The following is a 21,630-nucleotide window of genomic DNA, read 5'->3' as shown; positions in this document are numbered from 1 at the left end:
TTGCCAAGGTGAGTTGTGAAGTATGGCCAGAATGATAATATTTCACCATGAATTGTTTCTTGTTCTTCCCTGTCCCCCTTTCCATTTCCTTTATTCTCACAGCCCTGGAACTGTACTTCCTAAATACTTAATCTATGTCTCAGGTTCTTTTTGTTAAGAATGTTCTTGGTTGAACTGTGTGCGCCAAAAAGACAGTTGAAGTTCTAACTCTCAATATCTCAGAATGTGGCCTTACTGCAAATGGGGTCATTGCTGATGTAAACAGTTAAAAGAGGTCATACAAAAGTGGGGTTAGCCCTCAATCCAATATGACTGGTGTCTTTATAAGATCAGAAGAGACAGAGATACACAGGAAGAACACCATGTAAAGACTGAAGTAGAATTTAGAGTTATACTGTACAAGCCAAGGAACTCATTGGACTACCAAAAGCCAGGAAAGGCAAGGAAGGACCCTCTTCTATTGAGTTGAGAATGAGACATTTTGATTTTGGATAATTTCTGTTGTTTTAAAGCACCCAGTTTGTGGTAATTTGTTATGGCAATCCCAAGAAGTTAATACAAGGGCCCAAACAATTAGTACCAGAAATTATTATAGAAGACAGACCTTTAGGATAGGTTTTTGGAGTTGGATGCCCAGCATCCAACAGCAGAAGGGACACAATTGCTGGTGCTAAGTAGGATGGTATTACCGTGGCACATAAGAGCATCACAATTATGCTTTCATTTATGGTTAACTGGCTAGAAGTAGAGGTGGAGGAGGGGGGGGCAAGTATCTACAGCACTTAATCAGTATGGAGAAAATGAGAAATACAAAGATGTTGGGGTAAGCTTTAGATAGGGCTAGACAACTTGTAAAAATAAAATGATAGGCTCAAGGAACATAATTACTAAATTAAGGCATTCTCTTGAACCCAGAGGACTTCTATGGCAGCTTTCATGGAGATTTCTTATCTCTGGAAACCTCAAGACATACTCATGAAAATCAAGGCAGGAATCTGATTATAACAGTGTTGGAGCTGCAAAGGAAACTAAACGCACAGCCTCAGGAGTTCTCCCATGTCAACATCAGGGCCCTGAGAGAAAAGGCTGAGACCCTCAGGTCTGGCAGGAGGAGACTTGGGTGGATGAGCCTAGGAGTCTTGAATTTCTAAGGCCTTCTGAAGTCCCCCAGCTGGAAGCAGCAGCCTCATCCTCCACATCAGAGCAGAACACCCTCCGCCTGCCTGGGACCATGTAATGACCACAGTCAAACTGGAAACGTTACAAGACCCGAAGACCTGCTCTCATGGTTTCTCACTGCTTCCAGTTCAATAACCAAGTAAGATTTTAGCCCAATTTGAGCATGGAAGTACAATCCCAGCTCCTGTGCCAATGGCATTTCAGGAAATAGCTAATTTGTACCAGCAGGACGTAGATCTGCAGAGAGTGAGATGGGGGCTGGAAGTGGAGGTTGGAGTTTGGGATGGGAGAATTCACTGATGTGGTCCTGACCCAAGGACTCGAGTACAATGCTTTGCTCTTTTTCATCCCCTCTTGCCTCATTTCCTTTACCCTCTCACCATCATTAGAACTATTATTTTTAGGATATTATTTAAATAAGTTGCAGTATATCCATTCAATTCAGTATCATTTATCCATTTAAAGGAATGAACCAGATCAGTAACACAAAGGAAAGGTGGAAAGGCGTGTTTCAGACATCAGTATGTACTACCACCTCAGATCCTAGTGATAGAACCTCTGTCCAGGCCTTTGGCTGCTTGTTTTACCCTGCTGTTTTGGTGGCAATCGATTCTTCTCAGGCCTTACCATACCTCCTACTTTTTGTCTCAGGGCTTTTCTGTTGCTCCTGAATTATGAGCAGCTGGAGGGGTTGGGGGTGGGGAGGCGGGGCGGTCATCTGGTGCTCCCACACTGGCAATTTGGAATTGCAGGGGAATGAATGCACTATGCAGTGAAGGAACTTTTGACACGTGGGAGATATGAGCTGGGACACACATTTTCACCCATCACCCTGAGAAAAACTGTCCTTTCTTCCCTGACTCATTCTTACTCTTCTGGGAATATACTTGCTAAACACATCAGCCTTTTCTTTAAGCTCTGTTTTCTAGGGAATTTGATGCAAGGTAGACATTTCTTATATAATGTTAGATGAAAAAGTAAGTTACAGAATAATTTGGAAAATGACAAATTTTATGTAACAAAATGTATAAGTATATGTGTATTTAAACATCATTTGTCAAGGTATAAAAAGAGATCTGAATCGACATATGCCCAATATTTGAGAATGCATAGGAGTAAAGAAAATATTTTGAATATTTATTTCACTTCTCTATTTAAAATGTTTAAAGGTCATCTACTATATTTGTAATTTTAAAGAATACTAAAAAAGGAAAATATTATAAAATAAGCTATATGATAGTATAACACTTTAAAACTGAACATGTTACAGAGTTATACTATTGATAAAGAATTTTAGGCATTGGAAGCAAAACAGTTGAAAAAATGGTCATATTGGAAAATGAGTTAAAGAAAGTTAATGCTCATATCTTTTTCTAGTTGTTTTAACATTCACTGGTCCTAAACTGAAGTTTTTCTGTACTTATAATAGGGAATACAATACAAAGCAATGTCTTTCCAGGTTGTTTATACAATACCAAAGGAAATGCGAACCTGTCAATTAACTGAATTTTTTAGAAAATCTATGTGAATAAACAAGTAGATAAAACTCTTCTTAAAAACTTAACTGATTAAATGACAGTATTTATTTCACTTGTACTCTGAAGACAGAGATAAGTTCTTATCTTTATGAAAAGATTAGCTCCTTAAGAAAAAAACTGAAACTGATCTCTTTCTTCTAATTTTATTCAATTAAAAATTTAATTTCCTGTAATTTGGGCATATAAAAGCCACAATGATATTCTAATAAATATAATGCTTCTTTAGCCATATATACATGTTTTTTAGATGTAGTATAAGGGCTTTTTAAAGATAGCACCAAAACTTGGCGAAAATCTCTCCCAGAGAATGGGTAGCCTGTCCATGAAGTAACAACAGTATTAACAGAAGGTGATTATGTAAGTTATTCTAAATTGACTTCAGTTCCATTATTATTTCCTTTAAAATGCAATATACAACTAACCACTTTGCTTTTTTAAAATAACAAAATTTAAGGTAATTCTTATATGCACTATTGAGTAATTTCTATTTGCTTTCTTGGCAGTGAGAACAAATAATTGATTTTAGGGGGTCCAAAAATAAATTCCTAAAGCAATATAAATCATACTCTGTCGTAGTGAAGGTAAAAGACTTTGAAGACCCCACTAATAATTTTATAAAAATGAGGAGAAATTACCAATTGGTTTATACCAACTTTTTGTCACACATATATATATGATAAGTACAGAGAAAGTATGTAAAAAGAATATGAATTTTCCTTTAATGTATAGATAAGCACAATTCTTGATAATATTTACAGATGCTATTTTGTGACTTTTATGATTTTATGAATTTATATTTCTGTGTCATAACTAAAAAATAAATCCAATGGCTCCAAAATAAGCCATTTTACATGAAGGTCTTCATGGCTGATAAATATATCACAGGGATATTTTAAGAGAGGACTGTTTATTAACCTGTTTAAAAAAACAGGCTCAAAACAGGGCTGGGAGGTTAGCATGTCTGACCAAGGACAGAGAAGGAGATGATTTATTCATCAGGAAGCTCACATCCCTAATCAAGGAAAAAGAGGCTCAGGCTACACTCACGAGAAGCTCACATCCATGCAGAAAGATAAAGAAGGACTGCATTGTACAGCTTGAACCTTACATCCATACCCAAGCACAAAAGAAGACCAGGGTTCAGACAACCAGAAAGGTCATACTCAGGATGTTCATATGTATATCCTCAAGAAGCAAACTGCCCACTCATACATTGATACTTGGAATGTAAACTGGTGCAGCCCCTCTGGAAAGCAGTCCGGGCATTTCTTAAAGCACTAAATTCACAACCATCAACTTCAGGGCTCATCCCAAAGAAACAAAAACCTAGGTTCTCACAGAAACCTGTACAGTAATGTGCACAGCACAGCATGATTTGTAATCACCCAAAACTGGAAACAACCCAAAGTCTTTTAAAGAGCAAATGGTTAAAGTGACTGCGACTGTGGTACAGCCCATACCATGGAATAGTACTCAGCTAATAAAAAGGGAACAGAGTACTGACACATTTATACCACTGGGAAACTCACTCTAATGAAGAAAACACACTGGGTTTACAAGGTGGACACACTGGATGAATCTCCAGAGAACCTGCATGAATCTCCAGAGAATGATGCTGAGTGAAAAAGTCAATCTCCCAAGGTTGTAAACTATATTACTGTATTCATATAGAATTCTCCAAATGGCATTATTCTGGAAATGGGGAACAGCTTAACAGTTACCAAGCATTAGGGAAATGGAGCGGGAGGGTGGTGATAAGAGTGTTATCCCTGTGGCAAAGTGAGTAAAGGGTATATGAAAATATCTCTGTATTATTTCTTGCAAGTGCATGAGAATCCACAGTGAGGTGACAATAAGCAGTTTAATTAGAAGGAAAAAAATAGAATTGAACCCTCAATATTTGCACTAGACCCAAGTATTCTGCCAATCACTGCTTGGAAGTCCTGGCTGTAGATCAGACCCCAGCGGGAGACATTCGCCAAATGCCGCTAGAACAGGAGGTGGCAGTACATAAGGAGAACCAAAACAACGAGGAAATTCTCAAGTAGAGATGGGAACACATAGAGAAAGCAAGAGCCAGGGGCAGACAAGCATCCCACATGCGACTGTACGCCCCATTATTCAGACACTGGTAAAACAAAGAGCAGGCAGTGGACCGCATGCACCCAGAAGTGCAGAGTAATAGCAGTCCAAGCCTGAGGTACGTGAAAGCAAGCGCGTTACCACTGAAAGACAACGCTGAGCGCGGCAGGTTCCCGTGGGGGTTCTGCGCCTCCCCTCCGCCAGGTGGAGCCTGAGCCTCGCACAAAAGCCTCCGTGGGTCAGAGGTCACGCTCTAGGCCAAAGTCAGCTCTGGCTGAGGCGGACTTCAGCGCGTCGAGCTGCTGCCTCCATTTGCGTCGCGGCCCAGGACCCCCGCGCCAGAAAGAGACGCTACGCGCCGCCGGCCCACCCCTCTCCTTCCGGTGCAGTTCTGCCCCTCCCCCGAGCTCTCCTCAGACCTCCCCCGAGCTCTCCTCAGACTTCCCCCGAACTCTCCTCAGACCTTCCCCCGAACTCTCCTCAGACCTTCCCCCGAGCTCTCCTCAGACCTTCCCTGAGCTCTCCTCAGACCTGCCCGAGCAAAGGCAGGAGCGAGGCCGCCACCCTGCCCTCCGCCACCATGGCCCACCTGCGGGCTTGCGAAGTCCGGCAGCTGCTGCACAACAAGTTTGTGGTGGTCATGGGGGACTCTGTCCAGAGGACCGTGTACAAGGACCTGGTGCTCCTGCTGCAGAAGGACTGCCTGCTCTCTCCCAGACAGCTGAAGGCCAAGGGCGAGCTGAGCTTCGAGCAGGACGTGCTGCTGGAGGGCGGCAGGTGGGAAGGCTTGCACCGCGGCACCCACTACCGCGAGGTCCGCCAGTTCCGTTCGGGCCACCACCTGGTGCGTTTCTACTTCCTCACGCGCGCGTACTCCCCGTACGTCGAGGACGTCCTGGAAGACTTGCGGCGCGGCGAGCACGCCCCGGACGTCGTGGTCATGAACTCCTGCCTCTGGGACCTCTCCAGGTACGGCCCCGACTTCCGGAGGAGCTACCGGGAGGACTTGGAGAGCCTTTTCGGACACCTGGGCCAGGTGCTGCCCGAGTCCTGCCTCCTGGTGTGGAACACCGCCATGCCGGTGGCCGAGATGGTCTCCGGGAGCTTCCTCCCGCCAGACCGCCCGTCCCGCTGCGTGCGCCTGCGAGAAGACGTGATGGAGGCCAACTTCTACAGCTCGACTGAGGCCAGCAGGCATGGCTTCGACGTGCTGGACCTCCATTTCCACTTCCGGCACGCTGGGCAGCACCGGCATCGAGATGGTGTGCACTGGGACGAGCGCGCGCACCGCCACCTCTCTCAGCTGCTGCTGGCGCACGTGGCTGACGCCTGGGGCGTGTACCTCCCCTGCCGCGACCCTGTGGGCAGGTGGATCAGGGATGGCCCTGCCAGAGGACACTCAGGCCCGGTGAGCCAGAGACGGCCCCGTGACAGCAGAGGTGACCCAGGTGAACAGTCCTTTTCCTGGTTCCCACCCACGTCTTCGTGCTCCCATTCCCTACGGAGACCTGTGCCCTTTCCCCAGGCTCGACATCCGTTCCCACCCTACTCCCAAGGTGCCCGTGTGCCCTCCTACCCAACTTCACAGCGCGGGTTCTCCAGTGATTCTTCAAGGCGCCGGCTTGAATATCCTGGCGAAGCCGACTTGATTGGCCGTGAGGCGCGTCCGGGCCCCATCCGCAGAGCCTCTACCCAACATCGGAGCAGAGCATCACCTCCCTACCCTCCCCGGCATTCTGACGAGCCACAAAGATGCCAGCGAAGGCGAACAAACAGACGGCCCCGAGCACAGCCAGAGGCAAGGCCTCAGTAGCCAGACCTATATACCTGGATTCCTTCCCAACATGGTTAATAGGCTGGACAGACTGCCCGACTTCTCATTCAAGCGTGGCCTTCAGCAACTCTGCCATGGTGAGGGCTCTTTCTGCTTCTTGCTTTCTCCACTAAATAGCCTCACACATTCTCAGCCAGAACCTCCACCCCACTTCTTGTTGAGGGGGCAAAAACTCAGACTACCACACCATTCTCCTCTAGCTTGGCATCTGGGCAAAAATTAACTCTAAATGAAAAAGTATACACACAGTTAAGCCTTGCCTAAATATGTCTTCCAACAATATTCTCCATAGACTTTCTTCCTAAAAAGAAAAAAAAAAAAGTAAAAATTTTGATCCTGAAACCTTACCAAAACATTTTCGTTAAGACTTAAATAGCACTAGTTTCTACATACGTTTATAGAACTTAATCCCCAAAGCTTTCTTCACAAATTGTCTTGCACATTCCTTAATTAAATTTATCTGTGCTTCAACATAATATTTATACTTTAAAAAAGTATTCCATTCACTAACACAAAGTTTTTTTTTTCTGTTAAAAACATTTTCTACTCTCAAGCTCATCAAATGCCTAGCACATTTTTTTTAACATAGACTTTTTTTTTAGAGCAGTTTTAGATTCACAGCAAAATTGAGAGAAAAGTAGAGAGTTCTCATATACTTCTCATAGACAGCCTCTACCACTATCAACATCCCACACCAAAATCGTATATTTGTTACCTTCATACATCATTTCACCCAAAGTCCGTTTTTCACATTAGGGTTCACTCTAGGTGATGTACATTGTGTGGTTTTTGAAAGATGTATAATGACATGTATCCACCATTGTATTATCATACAGTATAGGTTTATTGCCCTAAAATTTCTCTTTACTCTTCCCCTTCACCCGTTCCCCACCCAACCCCTGCAACCACCTATCCATAACTGTCTCCATGGTTTCATGTTTCCTAGAATGTTATATAGTTGGAATCATACAGTAAGTAGCCTTTTCAGATTGGCTTCTTTTACTTAGTAATATGCCCTTAAGGTTCTTCCATGTCCTTTCATGGCTTGATAGCTCAGTTGTTGTTAGTGCTAAATAGTATTCCATTGTCTGGATGTACCATTGTTTATGCATTCACCTGCTTAAGGATGTCTTAGTTGCTGCCAAGTTTTGGCACTTATGAATAAAGTTTATTTAAACATTCTTGTGTAGGTTTTTGTGTGGATATAAGTTTTTGACTTCTTTGAGTAAATACCAGGGAATGCAATTGCTGGATCACATGGTAAGAGTATGTTTTGTTTTGTGAGAAAAGGCCAAACTGTCTTCAAGAGTGGAAGTGGCTCTGCCGTTTTGCATTCCCATCGGCAACAAATGAGAGTTCCTGTTCGACATATTTACCAGCATTTGGTGTTGTCGGTGTTTTGGATTTTCACCATGCTAATGTCAAGGTATCTTATCATTTCAATCTGCAATTCCCTAATGACATGTTATTGAGCATCTTTTCGTATGTTTATTTGACATCTGTATATCTTTTCAGATCTTTTGCCCATTTTTAGTCAGTTGTTCCTTTTCGTTTGAATCTTAAGATTTATTTGTGTATTTTGGATAATAGTATTTAATCATATGTCTTTTAGAAATATTTTTTCCCAGTCTGTGTCTTATCCTCTCATTCTTTTGATAGTGTCTTTTGCAGAGCAGAAGTTTTTAATTTTAAGGAAGTCTAACTTAGTTTCTTTCATGGATTGTGGCTTTTGTGTTGTATCTAAAAAGTTATCACCAAACCCACAGTCATCTAAAATTTTCTCCTGTGTTATCTTCTAGGAGTTAACTTAGTTTTGCATTTTAAATTTATATCTGTGATCTATTTTTTATTAATATTTGTGAATTATATAAAATCTGTCTGGATTCTTTTTTTTTGCTCATGGATGTCCAGTTGTTCTGACACCTTTTATTGCCTGAAGTGTCTGTCCTCCAATTTTATTTTTCTCCTTCAATATTGTATTTTTCAATATTGGCTCTTCTGATTCTTTTGCCTTTCCATATAAACTTTAGAATCACTTTATCAACGTCTGCAAATAGCTTGCTGGTATTTTCACTGGGATGGCAATGAATCTATAGATCAAGTTGGGAAGAACGGACATCTTGACAACATTGTGTCTTTTTTTCTATGAACATGGAATTTCTCCATTTATTTAGTTCTTTGATTTCTTTCATGAGGATTTCATAGTTTTCCTCATATAGATATTGTACATATCTTGTTATATTTATACCTATTTCATTTGGCGGATACTAATGTGAATGGCATTGCATTTTTTATTTCAAATTCCAATGTTTCATTGCTGGTGTGTGAGAAAGCAATTGACTTTTGTATATTTACCTTGTACCCTACAACTGTTGCTATAATTGCTTCTTGGTCCCAGGAGTATTTTTGATTCTCTCAGATTTTCTACATAAACAGTCATGTCACCTGTTAATAAGTACAGTTTATTTCTTCCTTCCCAATTTGTGTAATGTCTGTTTCCTTTTCTTGTTGCATTATCTAGAGCTCCAGGATGATGTTGAAAAGGAATGGTTAGAGGGGACATCCTTGCCTTTCTCCTGATCTTGGTGAGAAAGCCATAGTTTTATTCCACTAAGTAAGATGTTAGCTATAGATTTTTGTATGTGTTTTTTAATTAAGTTGAGGATGTTCCCCTCAGCTTCTGCTGTTTTTATCATGAATGAGATTGGATTTTGTCAAAGGCATTTTCTGCATGTATTGATATGAGTATGTTATTTTTCTTCTGTAGCTTGTTTATGTGATGGATTACATTAATTTGGTTTTTGAATATTTAACCAGCTTTGCATATCTGGGATAAATCCTACTTGGTCATGAAGTATAATTCTTTTTATACATTGTTGGATTTGATTTGGTAATATTTTGTTGAGGATTTTTGCCTGAAAAGATATTTGTCTGTAATTTCCTATTATTGTAATGTCTTTGGTTTTGGTATTAGAATAATGCTGGACTTACAGAATGAGTTAGCTTCTATTTTGCAGAAGAAATTCTAGGCAGTCAATATAATTTCTTCCTTAAATATTTGGTAGAATTCACCAGTGAGCTCTTATGGGCCTAGTGCTTTCTGTTTTGGAAGGTTTTTAATTATTGATTAAATTTCCTTAATAAATACAGGCCTATTCAGATTATTCAGTTCTTCTTCTGTGAGTTTTGACAGATTGTATCATTCAAGAAATTGGTTTATTTCATGTAGATTAACAAATTTGTGGGCATAGGGTTGTTCATAATGTTCTTTAATTATTCTTATTCTTTTAATGCCCATGAGATCTATAGTGATGCCCTTCTTTCATTTTTGACACTAGCAATTTGTGTCCTCTCTTTTCTTGATTTTCTTGGCTGTTGTTGATCTTTTCAAAGAGCCAGCTTTTGGTTCCATTGATTTTATATATGGATTTCCTATTTTCAGCCTCTTTTATTTTGCCCTAATTTTTTGTTATTTCTTTTCTTTGGTTCACTGTAGATTTAATTTCCTTTTATTTTTCTAGTTTTCTAAGGTAGAAGCCTAGATTATTGATTTTAGATCTTTCTCTCTTCTCAGTACTTACAATTAATGCTATAAAGTTTGCTTTAAGCCCTATTTTCACTGCATCCCCAAAATTTTGATGTTATTTTTTATTCTCGTTTAGCTAAAATGTTTTTAAATCTCTCTTGAGATTTCTTCTTTGAACCATGTATTATTTAGTAATGTGTTATTTAATCTCCAAGTATGTGGAGATTTTCCAGCTATCTTTCTATTATTGATTCTGAGATCATTCCACTGTAGTCTGAGACATTGTATGATTTCTATTCTTTTAAATTTGTTAAGGTGTATTTTTATGGATCAGAATGTGGTCTATCTTGGTGAATGTTCCATGTAAGCTTAATAAAAATATTTTTTCTTCTCTTGTTGAATGAAGTATTCTATAGATGATATTTATATTCAGCTGTCTGGTGTTACTGTAAAGTTCAATTATGGTACTTACTGATTTTCTGCCTGCTGAATCTGTCCATTTACTGATAGAAGGTCTTGAAGTCTCCAACTGTGATGGTAGATTTATCTGTTTCTTCTTGCAGTTCTGTCAGTATTTGCCTTCTGTATTTTAATGTTCTCTTGTTAAGTGCATCTATAATAAAATTTGTTATGTCTTCTTAGAGAATTGGCCCTTTATCATTATGTAATACCCTTTACTTTTAATCTATATGCATCTTTATAGTTAAGTTGGGTTTCTTGGGGGAGAGTGTATCTCAGTGGTAGAGTGCATGCTGAGCATGCAAGAGGTCCTGGGTTCAGTCTCCAATACCTCCGTTAAAATAAAATAAACAAATAAATAAAATTATCTAATTACCTCACTCACACACACACACAAAATAAAGTGGTTTTCTTGTACATGACATACAGTTGGGTCTTTTGATCCATTCTGACAAGCTATTAATTGGTCTTTTAATTGATATGTTTAGACCATTGACTTTTAATGTGAGTTTTCCTATACTTTGATTAATATCTACCGTATTTGTGACTTTTCTATTTGCTGCCCTTGTTCTTTATTCTTGTTCTTCTGTTTCACTCTTCTCCCATCTTTTGTGGGTTTTATGGAGCATTTTGTGTGATTCTATTTTTTTCTTCTTTTTTAGCATATTAATTACTTCTGTTTTGTTTTGTTTGTTTGTTTACCTTTTTAAATGGCTGCTCTAGAGTTTTCAATATACATTACAACTTATCCCAGTTTACTTTCAAGTAGCACTGTACAGTTTCATGGGTACAGCACAGTTGTCCAAACATCAAACATGTTGCTATTACTATTTTGAACTGTTATCTGTTTAATCATTTATAAGTAAAAAAATAAAAGTTTTTATCTTATTTTCGCTTGTTCCTTCTCTAATGCTCTTCTTTGCATAGATTGAATTTCTGACGTTATTTTCCTTTTCTCTGGAGAATATTTTTTTTAACGTTTCTTGCAAAGTAGGTCTCTGCTGGCAACAAATTCCTTCAATTTTTGTTTGTCTCAGAAAATATGTCTCCTGCACTTTGAAGGATAATTTCATAGGATGCAGAATTTTAAGTTCATATTTGTTTGTTTTTTCCTCTCTAAACTTCATATATCTTACTTCACTTTCTTCTTGTTTGCATGATTTCTGAGGAGAAGTCTGATGTAGTTCTTATCCTTACTCCTCTGTAGGTAAGGTGTTTCCTTTGTCTTCTTTCAAGATTTTTTCTTTATCTTTGATTTCTGCAGTTTAAATATGATATGCCTTGATGCTTTTTTTTTTTTTTTAACATTTATCCTGTTTGATGGTCTCTGAGCTTCCTAGATCTGTGGTTTAATGTTTGGCATTAATATGGGGAAATTCTCAGTCTTTACTACTTCAAACACTTCTTTTGCTCCTTTCTTTCTTCTCCTCTGGTATTCCCATTATGCCTATGTTAAACCTTTATAGTCATCCCACAGGTCTTGAATATTTTGTTACATTTTTTTTCCAGCCATTTTTCTCTTTGCTTTTAGTTCTGGGATTTCTACTGGCATAGACTCAAGCTCACTGATTTGTTTCTTAGCCATGTCCTTCTACTAATAGGTCCCATCAAAGGCATTCTTTGTCTCTGTTAAAGTATTTTTTATTTCTACAGTTCTTTTTTATTCTGTCTTAGAATTTCTATCTCTCTGCTTACATTATCCATCTGTTCTTCATATTGTCTGCTTTTACCTTTAGAGCCTTCAGCATATTGATCATAGTTCTTTTAAATTCTTGTCTGGTACTTTTGACAGCTCTGCCATATCTGATCTGGTTCTGATGCTTGCTCTGTATTTTTAAACTGTGGAGGGGGGTTGCCTTTTAGTATGCCTTGTAATTTGTTTTGTTGAAAGCTGGACATGATGTACTGGGTAAAAGGAACTATGATAAATAATCCTTTAGTGATAAGGTGGCAGGGAGGGAGTGGAGGGAGGAAGCATTCTGTAGTCCTGTGGTTACATCCCAGTCTTTCAGTGAGCCTGAGCCCCTGGACTGTGACCTTCATGAATGCTTTCCAGCTTCACCCCCTTAGATGGGGCATGCTGATTAGAGGGGGCTGGAGTTGGATAGTTCCCTTCTGTCAGGTTAGTTAGGCTCTGAAAAGAAAAACTCAGTAGATTAGGCTCTGGTAAAGTAGTTTCTCTTGAGGGCAGGCCTTGTTAAAGGTGGAATGCTCTGGACATATTTCGGTATTGCTACTTTTCCTTTCCCCTTGCCAGAAACATGAGAGAATTTTTCTTTCATCTTCATTGTAAGAGCCTCCTGGAGATAAAACTCACAGAAGTATGGGGCCTCCCTAAGCCTGGGCTCTCTTGGAGATTTTGGACTTCAGATTTGTCCATACTGGGCTTCCAGCAGTTTGTCAGTTATAGCCTAGGTTCTCCTCCTCTAGCTGTGGGTTTCTGCTTGTGGGTTTCTACTCCAATAAATTGTGATTTTCTGTACCCACCTGCCTCTCTAGTTTTGGGGATAATGTTTGCCTTATGACCTTAATTCTCTGAGAGATCTAAGAAGATTCATTGATTTTCAGCTTGTTCAGCATTTTGCTTGTTAGAATGGAGTGGTGACTTCCAGACTCCTTCCATGCTGGACCAGAAACCAGAAGCCCAGTCTAGCACATTCTGAAATGGCTCAGAGAACTGAAGCGTATTGCAGTGTAATCTACAGTCCTCATAAACAACTTCTCATAATCTTCTTATGTATTTTTAAATTCTTTAACATTATCCCCTTCCTTTATAGTTAATGCATTTTTTTAAACTTTTGGTTGGAAAATTGTTATACTTCCCCATCAACTGTCCTTGGTTAGAATTTTACCACTGGTTACCCTTGCTAGAAATACTACTACCTGTATGATGGGAGAAGATATGGATTTATACCAGCCTGCCCTGAATCTCTCTCTGTATCCTTTCCCCAGCTTAAGTGTGGTCATCTTGTGCTAGAAGTCCTTCCGCCAGGCTGCATGTTGCAGGACAGCCGAGTAAACAAGACGAAGTGAACATCATCACACATTCGGTTTTATTACATAAACAGGAAATTAAAACAACATTTTTATCACATTTTCTCAACAACCAGTGTTGTGGCGTTTCAATAATAAAAGAGGGAGATTGACACATTGTGATACAGAGTGTTTTCAGGGAATTAGGATGATATTGCCTAAAAATAAATATGGTTGAACACTCGCCTGCTGTTAAGTTTACGCTGGGCCTCCTCACATCTCACTTGTCATCATTCTGGGTAGCAGGTTTCTTTGAAAAAGGCTCCATTCTTTTCCCATCCTTTGTTAGACTCTCCCCACATTTTCATAGGCCATAAACTTGCTAATGTACACACGTGGCAGGGACCGAGTCTCATGTCAATGCATCTCGTGTCACAGTGCGCCCATCAATCCTTCCTGCACAGAGAAAAGGCTGCAGCCCTACAACCTCTTTACTGGAGGTCTGTGCGTGCTGCTTAATATCCCTGCGTCTGTCAAGCCATTCTTTATTGTAGAGTCTAACAGCCTTTGAGTGTGCGGTGCTCTATCATTTACATAGGGGTTATATTGATCTTTCTGGTATGTGCTCTAAAGTGGCTGGCATCAAAAGCTAGTGAGGCAGCCGGTTTGAACAGTATGGGTCATTTACAAACTTTAGGAGGAGAGGCCGCAGGATGCCAAGGAAAACGTTTTTGTTTTTCCAGAGGGAACCATAGTTCATGAAATGTGGTTAACGTACCATATTTGTATACCCTTAAAATCATTTTATAACCACACTGAGTGCCTCTAAACATTAAATATATTTTATAAGTAGTTGGTTAACTAGCACTTGTGTACTTTAAATAGTAAATAAAGTGGAAAGGCACTAAACAGTGACTATATTTCATAGAGTAAGATGCTTTTCCAGCCACTTAATAATTCTCAATGTTAAGAAAAATTGATTTTCTAACTGTTGAGTGCCTCTGAAAATTAGCATCTTATCTTCCTACAGGGGATGCTTTTCAGTTAGCCTCCCTTCTCCCAGCTTTGGGCTTAATGATTTCTAAGGTTCTCTTCTTGCTAAAAAAATTCTATAGATTCTGTTGGACTATAATTGTACTTGGGCGTATATGTAACTAGGAAAAAATATACAACAGGGAAAATTTTCATTTTACCTTTTGAATGTTTATTTCATAAGAATTTTACAAGTCCCTCCTCTATTTACTATTCCTAAACTCCCACCACCTCCCTCTCCCCCAGGAGCAGGACTGCATGGAGAGACCTAGAACAATGACATGGAATTTAAGAGTACTAATTTCCAAGCAACTAAACACGGTACATCTGAGCAATGGATACATTTTGCATTTGTGAAAGCCTTATCAGAGAAAGGAATTCTTTAAGAGAAGGTAATAGTCACATATCTTCATGGCAGATTAAATCACTTTCTCAGTTCTTTATATACTCTGGCCTTTAAGGAAATCAAATTGCCAATGCGGAGACCTTCCAGATGGATATAATAATGGCTCACAGCATCATAAAAATTAAAAACTGAAATAAGCAGCACTACCCAATTTTGGGAAACAGCATTAAAAGGAGACTCAACTCTTAGTTCTGCCTAAACCACAACCAGTTATGTGACCCTTGGGGTGTCACAAAGCCTTCTTGAGCACTCTGTCATAACCTTATCAATGTAACTAATCAGTAAAATGCAGGATTTGAGGCAAATTCTAGAATCTAGCTGCTGGATAATTTCCATGGGCTTCTTTTGGATCTAATAATTTAGAAATTTGTCCTAGCCCCTTATCACATTCTGAAGAACCACACGTCTCAAATGTGCTTACCAGTTCCACAGCAGTAGGTAACTGGCATGTTGAAACCTGAGGAAGAACAGATAAGCATCAAACTTCCTGGGACATGCACTCATCTCAGAAAGAATGCAAGGATGGAATAAAATTCTTCTCAGAATACGCCCTCAAAATTCCCGCTAACGTCACTGGGAACTATATGGGATCAGATGAGGACAGGTTGCCTATTTGGCGCCAAGCCCAGCAATGAGCTGGCACTTAGTTATCCATGATAGACTGATGGGTTGCTTGGTTCACAGGCTTGAGCAAAGATACAACCAAGAGCAAAACACCCCCAGGAGACTGTAAGCTCTCAGGTGTGAGTGTTGTCTGAATCACCATTGTATCCCTAGCATCTAGTCAATAGTATTTGCTCAGCAAACATTTGTGGAGCTAAACTGAATCCCTTAAGCAAATGAATCCTACCAGACAGAAATGTCAATGTCTAAAATAGAAAATCCCAGAGGACTAGAGACAGCACTCAGTGCGAGACTTCTTTTCAATACTGTCACAAGAGAAACATCATGAAAATCATAATTGTCCAGAGAAGCAGTCATTCTGCTGATTGGATTTCATTCAGAAACTGTTTTTCCAGCCAAAGAGTAGAGTAAGATATTACCCCTTCTCTCCCCGACACACAACATCCCAAAATACAGAAAAGAGAAATGGAGAACACAGATCTGAAAGTTGTAGCATGGAGTGTCACCTGACTACTGAAGTAAGCAATAGTAATTAACATTAATTGATGGCATTCTATGTGCCAGCTACTGTGCTAAGAGCTCTATATGTGTTATCTAGTTCAAATCTCACTCCAGACCTATTAGGGAGACATTATTATCAACGTTTTATAGATAAGGAAAAATAAGCATCAGTATTTTTGAGGAAGCTCAAAGTCTGGGCAATTTAGAAGACAGATGACTGGATCTATAGCAGTAATCATTATAGATAGCTCTGTATTTAAAATCTAAACTTCTAGTGGTCAACCATTGTGCAAATAAGAATATTCTCCAATGAAGGTAAAATTCCATGATGTGAGAAAGCATCATAGAGAAGAACAATATGAAACACAGGAAATGAGTCAGCAGACCAGAAGTCAAAAATGATGTGGCCAGGAAAAGAAACAATTACTACAGCCACAATTGGAGAAAGGTTTTATCCGTCCCATTGGGCATGATCTCAGTGAGTGCAATCCCAGTGAACAGAGTATGTATATATTCATACCTTATGATGCATTAGGAAAAGAAAGAGGCCAGCAATCAATGTGTACAAAAGGACATAATTTTTCATGGCTGGACCTAGGGAAAATTGTTGACTATGATGGAGTAACAGGCTTGTGTTTCAGATCTGGGTACAAATTGTGATTCCGTTACCAGCTGGTCACATGACCTTGGATAAGGTTACTAAATCTAAGTCTCAGTTTCCCTCAGATGGTAAAACAAAGGACGTGGGCTAAACAAATTCAAGGGTACCTTCTAGTGTTTAAAGTTCATGTCTTGAGTGGTCAGTTTATCTTGGTGTCCTCCTGGAACCCACTTCTGACCTATCTCTGACCCAATGCTTCTGTTCCTTCTTTACAGTATCCTTACAGTTCTCTTCCTTCTTATGAAACTTGTGCATCAGCCGGGGTCCAGCAGGAAACACATGCACTTTCAAACAAAGATAACCCAAGAAGATTTGAGAAAGGGACTAGGAATAAGGTGTAGGGAAGATGTACAGAAGGCATAGTGCAATTCCTTGGATGAGGGAGTAGTTATCAGGATCCAAAATGGGAGGATGTGTAGACACAGCCACTTTGAGAAAAGCTATGACTTTGGAATCTAGGGAATGAATACAAAAACTCATACTTCTTCCTTCTGATATCCTACTGGGGCCGTGCATTGGATAAACCTGACTGTTCATCAGAAGAAAGGCAGCGTGTGGATGTGGTTCACGTACACGGCACAGAACAAGGTGTGCAGAGGGTAGGAAATAGATCTGGAGGGCAAATGGAAGATGTCCAGCAGACTCATTCTTAAGGAAGGCTCTGCTATTGATCCATCTGTTATATTTCATGGTAAATTATGTCCATGTGCTGATGATATCACATATACTTTTTTCCCTTCTTAAACATCGATAACGTATATACATAAAAAAATAAAAGATGCAAACAACTTCAAAGAAGATAAAGCCTTCTTAGTAAAAAGTAAGCCTTCCTCCCACACCTAATCCCCAAAGTCTAGCCCGTCCTCCTCACTCTCACACCTCTTCTGCCCCCATCACATTTAATGCCTTTGTGAAAAGTAGAAAAATGCTCTGGGGCAACCTCCAGGGCAATGCAACCCTAGGTCAAGCCCGGAACTTCCCTAGCTAACCCTGGCAGGATTCCACTTATGCCTCTTGACCAACACTTGTGGTTGCATCTCACAACCTGCACGTATATTCATGCCTGTTGTAACACAGGCCCAGGTCACCTTCCTGAAGAGCAACCATGGCTAACTAGTATATTTTAATTCTTCCTTTTAATTGTGGAATGCAAATTCATATTAATAAGATTTGGGGAAAACAGGTGAGTCAACAAGAAAAGAGGAGTAGACCTGATTTTCGAGCCTCCCTATGGTATAGGCTAGTGTCATCTGCTTCACCGCTGTAGAAGACCAACTGTGATTATTCTGATTTGGTGTTTAGTTAACAAATATTTGTTGACACGTACAATGTGTCAGGTACTGATCTAGGATCTGGGGGTAAATCAGTGAAGAAGTTCTCTCCAAACATTGTTAACCAGGGCGATTAACAAAAATAGTGAAGCACTGATATGATCAATGCTCTGAAGAAATGTAAAGCAGGCATTAAGTGGTTTGGGTGGAGGGGGAAGAGAGGGAAGTATGATTATAACAGATGACCGTGGAAGACATTTTGGAAATTATACTTAGCACAGAACTGAAGGAGGTGACGGACCAAGCCATGCAGTTATTTGGGGAAAAGTGTGAAATACTGAAATTCCAAGGTAGATGCGTGCTGTCATATTTAATGAGTAGTAAGGAGCAGAAAGATCGATTTGGCGATTGATAGCTGGTTAGCTCAGAGGAAACTGGAGTTACAGTCCTAGCCTCATAGGCCTTACAAGAACTTCGGTTTTTATTGCAAGTGAGATGAAAAACATGGGAAAAGTATATGTTGTCATTTAGATTTTAAAAGGACCATTCTGCTGCTGAGTTGAGAATAGGGAGGGGACAGGATAGAACAAGATGGACAGGTTAGGAGACAATTGTAAATCCAAACTTCCTTTCAAGGTTTGGGCAAGGATGGCTTTGATGGAGGTGGTAGGAAAAGATTGATTGAGGAGATACTTGGGGGTTAATGGCTCAGTGTTTGCTGCTGAATTGGATGCAAGGTGCGGGGAAAAGGAAGGAGGCAAGAATGGCTAAGTAAATCCTGAGGAACCGGAACATTAATAAGTGATTATAGTATAGCTTTAGTTTAATTTCCTCAAAGTAATATGTTTAACTTTCAAGGTAGTTATGGCACCACACAACTTGTCAGCACACACAAAAAGAAAAGCAATTCTTACTGAATTATACATCAGAGACCAACATGGCAGAGTGAGGGAAAAAGCTTATTCTCCAGCTTCAGATCCTTACAGAATGCTTAATTACTTGTTCCTCATTTTCAAAGACTGCCCATCCCCTTCACCACTCAGCTGCTGTCTCAGATTCCTAGGTAAAGTGCTCCTCCCTTTTTCCTCCCAAGTCTTTCCTGATTTCTGGAAGGTTTACGTTTTTCTCCCAACTGTTTCTCCTTCAAATTAGTACTCTTTCTGAGCTGAGACTCTCCCCTGTTCTGTATGACCCCTTTCTGCTTAAAGGGACCCTTAGGCATATTCCTAATATGGAATTGGAGGAACCAGCATACCTCTCTTCTCCCTGCTTAAAGGATTGTGTGAGAGTCATTTCCTTGGAGCCACTGCCCTGACATCTCATGTTTTCGTAAGGAAAAAACAAACTGCCAGGCTCAACCAGACTTCCACGCTCCTCAAATGCATCCTCAGAATTTGAAGTCATGAGCCCTAAGATTACTCACCTTTTCAAACAGTCTGTAAAACAAACTTCCTATTTGGGCATCTAACCAGGCTGACATCATTTGCATTGAGTCCTTAATTATTGTAACTAGGATTTGATGAAGCCCTAGGAGTTTTTACTAAGAGAAGCTCAGAAAGGACTCTGTAATTTCATCTATCCTATAAGATTTCAGGAACAAGAATTTGAAGAATGGAAATACTCTGGAATCCAGTATCCCCGTCCAACTTATCATGGATGTGGTCTACAAATACGGATCCAATGGACTTTAAAGGAGGAAAACAAGCTATACTTTTTAGCCTGCCTGGGAGATCACAACCCCCTTAAATGAGGGAAGTCAGTAAATCTTTCTATTAAGGTAGTGGGGAGAAGCAGAGTCCCCAGATCTGTTTCATGGAAATAATGCTGGAACGAGAAAGGGCCAAAAGAAGCGAGGCAGCCATACATTCATGAAATAAAAGTCACAAAATGGAAATACAATCATCGATTGCCACCCTTTCCATACACAAACTCTGACCTGTTTGTGGGAGTAAGGGGACACCTAAAATCCTTCTCAGCCTTAGCCACAGACACTGGCATGGGGATGCTTTTAATAGAAGTCTCCAGAGCTGTCCTTTGAAAGCTACCTATCTTTTTGACATAGATCTTCCCTTAACAGTAATTTTTATTGATCACTTATTATATTCCAGGGACTATATGATTTCTTTATTTATAGGTCACGGTAACTTTAGGGAGTGCTCTTTTTTCCCTTAAGATACACATTCTTCATCCACAGTAGACTTTCCTTCGTCTAATTCTAAACCTCTGCTTATCCACATTGTTCTTTGGATGTTGAGGAGTTAGCTGATGTTTGGAGAAGTTCAGAATATGTCAGAATCTAATGAAAATGACTTTAAGATGCATTGCCCGGTGTTTGAGTCCTGATTTCACCTCTTTGTCTTATTTAGTAATGATTTTAAGTTCCCTGTTGCCTCCTAAATGTTAACTTGGTTTGGATCTTGTTTCCATTCTGAAGTTCAGAATGAATTAGAAAAATCCACTGGGTTCCATGAAGATGTCTTTGTATGTTTGCCTGGGAGACACCAGGGGGCTGAAAAGCCTTCTAAGAACCCAAAGACTGTAACAGAGGCCCCCTCCTTGATCCTCTCTGATGTCTGAGCTGTCACATGGTGGTTCCTGAAGAGTCCAGGTGTATCTCTCACGATGAGGGCAGAGACTGTGCTTCATTTTTCTTTGTAACCCTGTACCCAGCAGAGGGCCTGACATTTAGAAGGTTCTCAGCCATGCTTTGGGAGAGAAAGGAGGCAGGTAGAAAGAGAGAGAATGACACATGTTTAAACATAGGACTAGACCAAAGAATATGTTGTGAGTAAATATTGTCCTGTGCTAGCTCTTCTCTTTTTAATTTCTATGTGATTTTTAAATCTTTTACTATTTAACTTGTTATCCTTTTAATTTTTTTCTCTAATGGGAATAAATTATGAGAACAAAGATTTCTTTTTCTTTCATTTTTCATGTACTTTATGATATCAAGCACAGCATTAGCAGAGGCTTTAAAGGATTTATGATTTGATGATTTTTTGCAACCAATACTTTTCCACATTGAGTTCAAGTTTAAAGTAAAATTTTAGTGTAAAATAGTTCCTAAATTAGTCCATATCTAGAAACTTTTTTTTTTTGCTTTTTAAAAGCCATCTGCAGATTCTGTAGAATCATGTCTATTGATATATGTCTATTTTCTAACCATTATTTGACATGATTACATGTGGACTTTTCAAGTGACTACCATAATGTTATCTACGTTATTAATGAAAAAGTTGAATTGCATATTCAAATACAACATTCTAAAGCAGCTTCTAATGTGTTCTTCTAGCATCCACTATTACACTTTTATCTATTAGCAAAAGGCTAAGTTGTTTTGATTAAGTTTTCTAATTAAATTTTTTTATAGTATACACACATAACCCAAGAGCCCACAGCTTTAGCCTAAGTTCCAAAAATCATATATGGAATAGAATTTTTTTTAATTTGTTATAAATTCAAAGAACAAGATTATTCTTGATTTCCTTTCTGTTTGGTACTAGATGAAATCATTATTGATAAGTCAACAAGTTAACACTTCATC

At 39.6% G+C, this 21,630-nt stretch overlaps 1 protein-coding gene across 1 annotated transcript; it reads left to right on the top strand.

The window, feature by feature from the left end:
* The first annotated feature begins 5,363 nt into the window (after positions 1 to 5,363).
* On the top strand, positions 5,364 to 7,946 carry LOC102522909 (PC-esterase domain-containing protein 1B). The gene has a single exon (XM_006184327.2). It carries the CDS (start codon positions 5,380 to 5,382, stop codon positions 6,610 to 6,612), a length of 1,233 nt encoding a protein of 410 aa, XP_006184389.1. The 5' UTR covers positions 5,364 to 5,379; the 3' UTR covers positions 6,613 to 7,946.
* Positions 7,947 to 21,630: the final 13,684 nt, after the last annotated feature.

The sequence above is a fragment of the Camelus ferus genome, chromosome 5 (genome assembly GCF_009834535.1).
Source record: "Camelus ferus isolate YT-003-E chromosome 5, BCGSAC_Cfer_1.0, whole genome shotgun sequence".
Taxonomy (NCBI): Eukaryota; Metazoa; Chordata; class Mammalia; order Artiodactyla; family Camelidae; genus Camelus; species Camelus ferus.
Note: the sequence above shows the minus strand (reverse complement) of the source record. Positions and strands in the feature narration are given on the sequence as shown.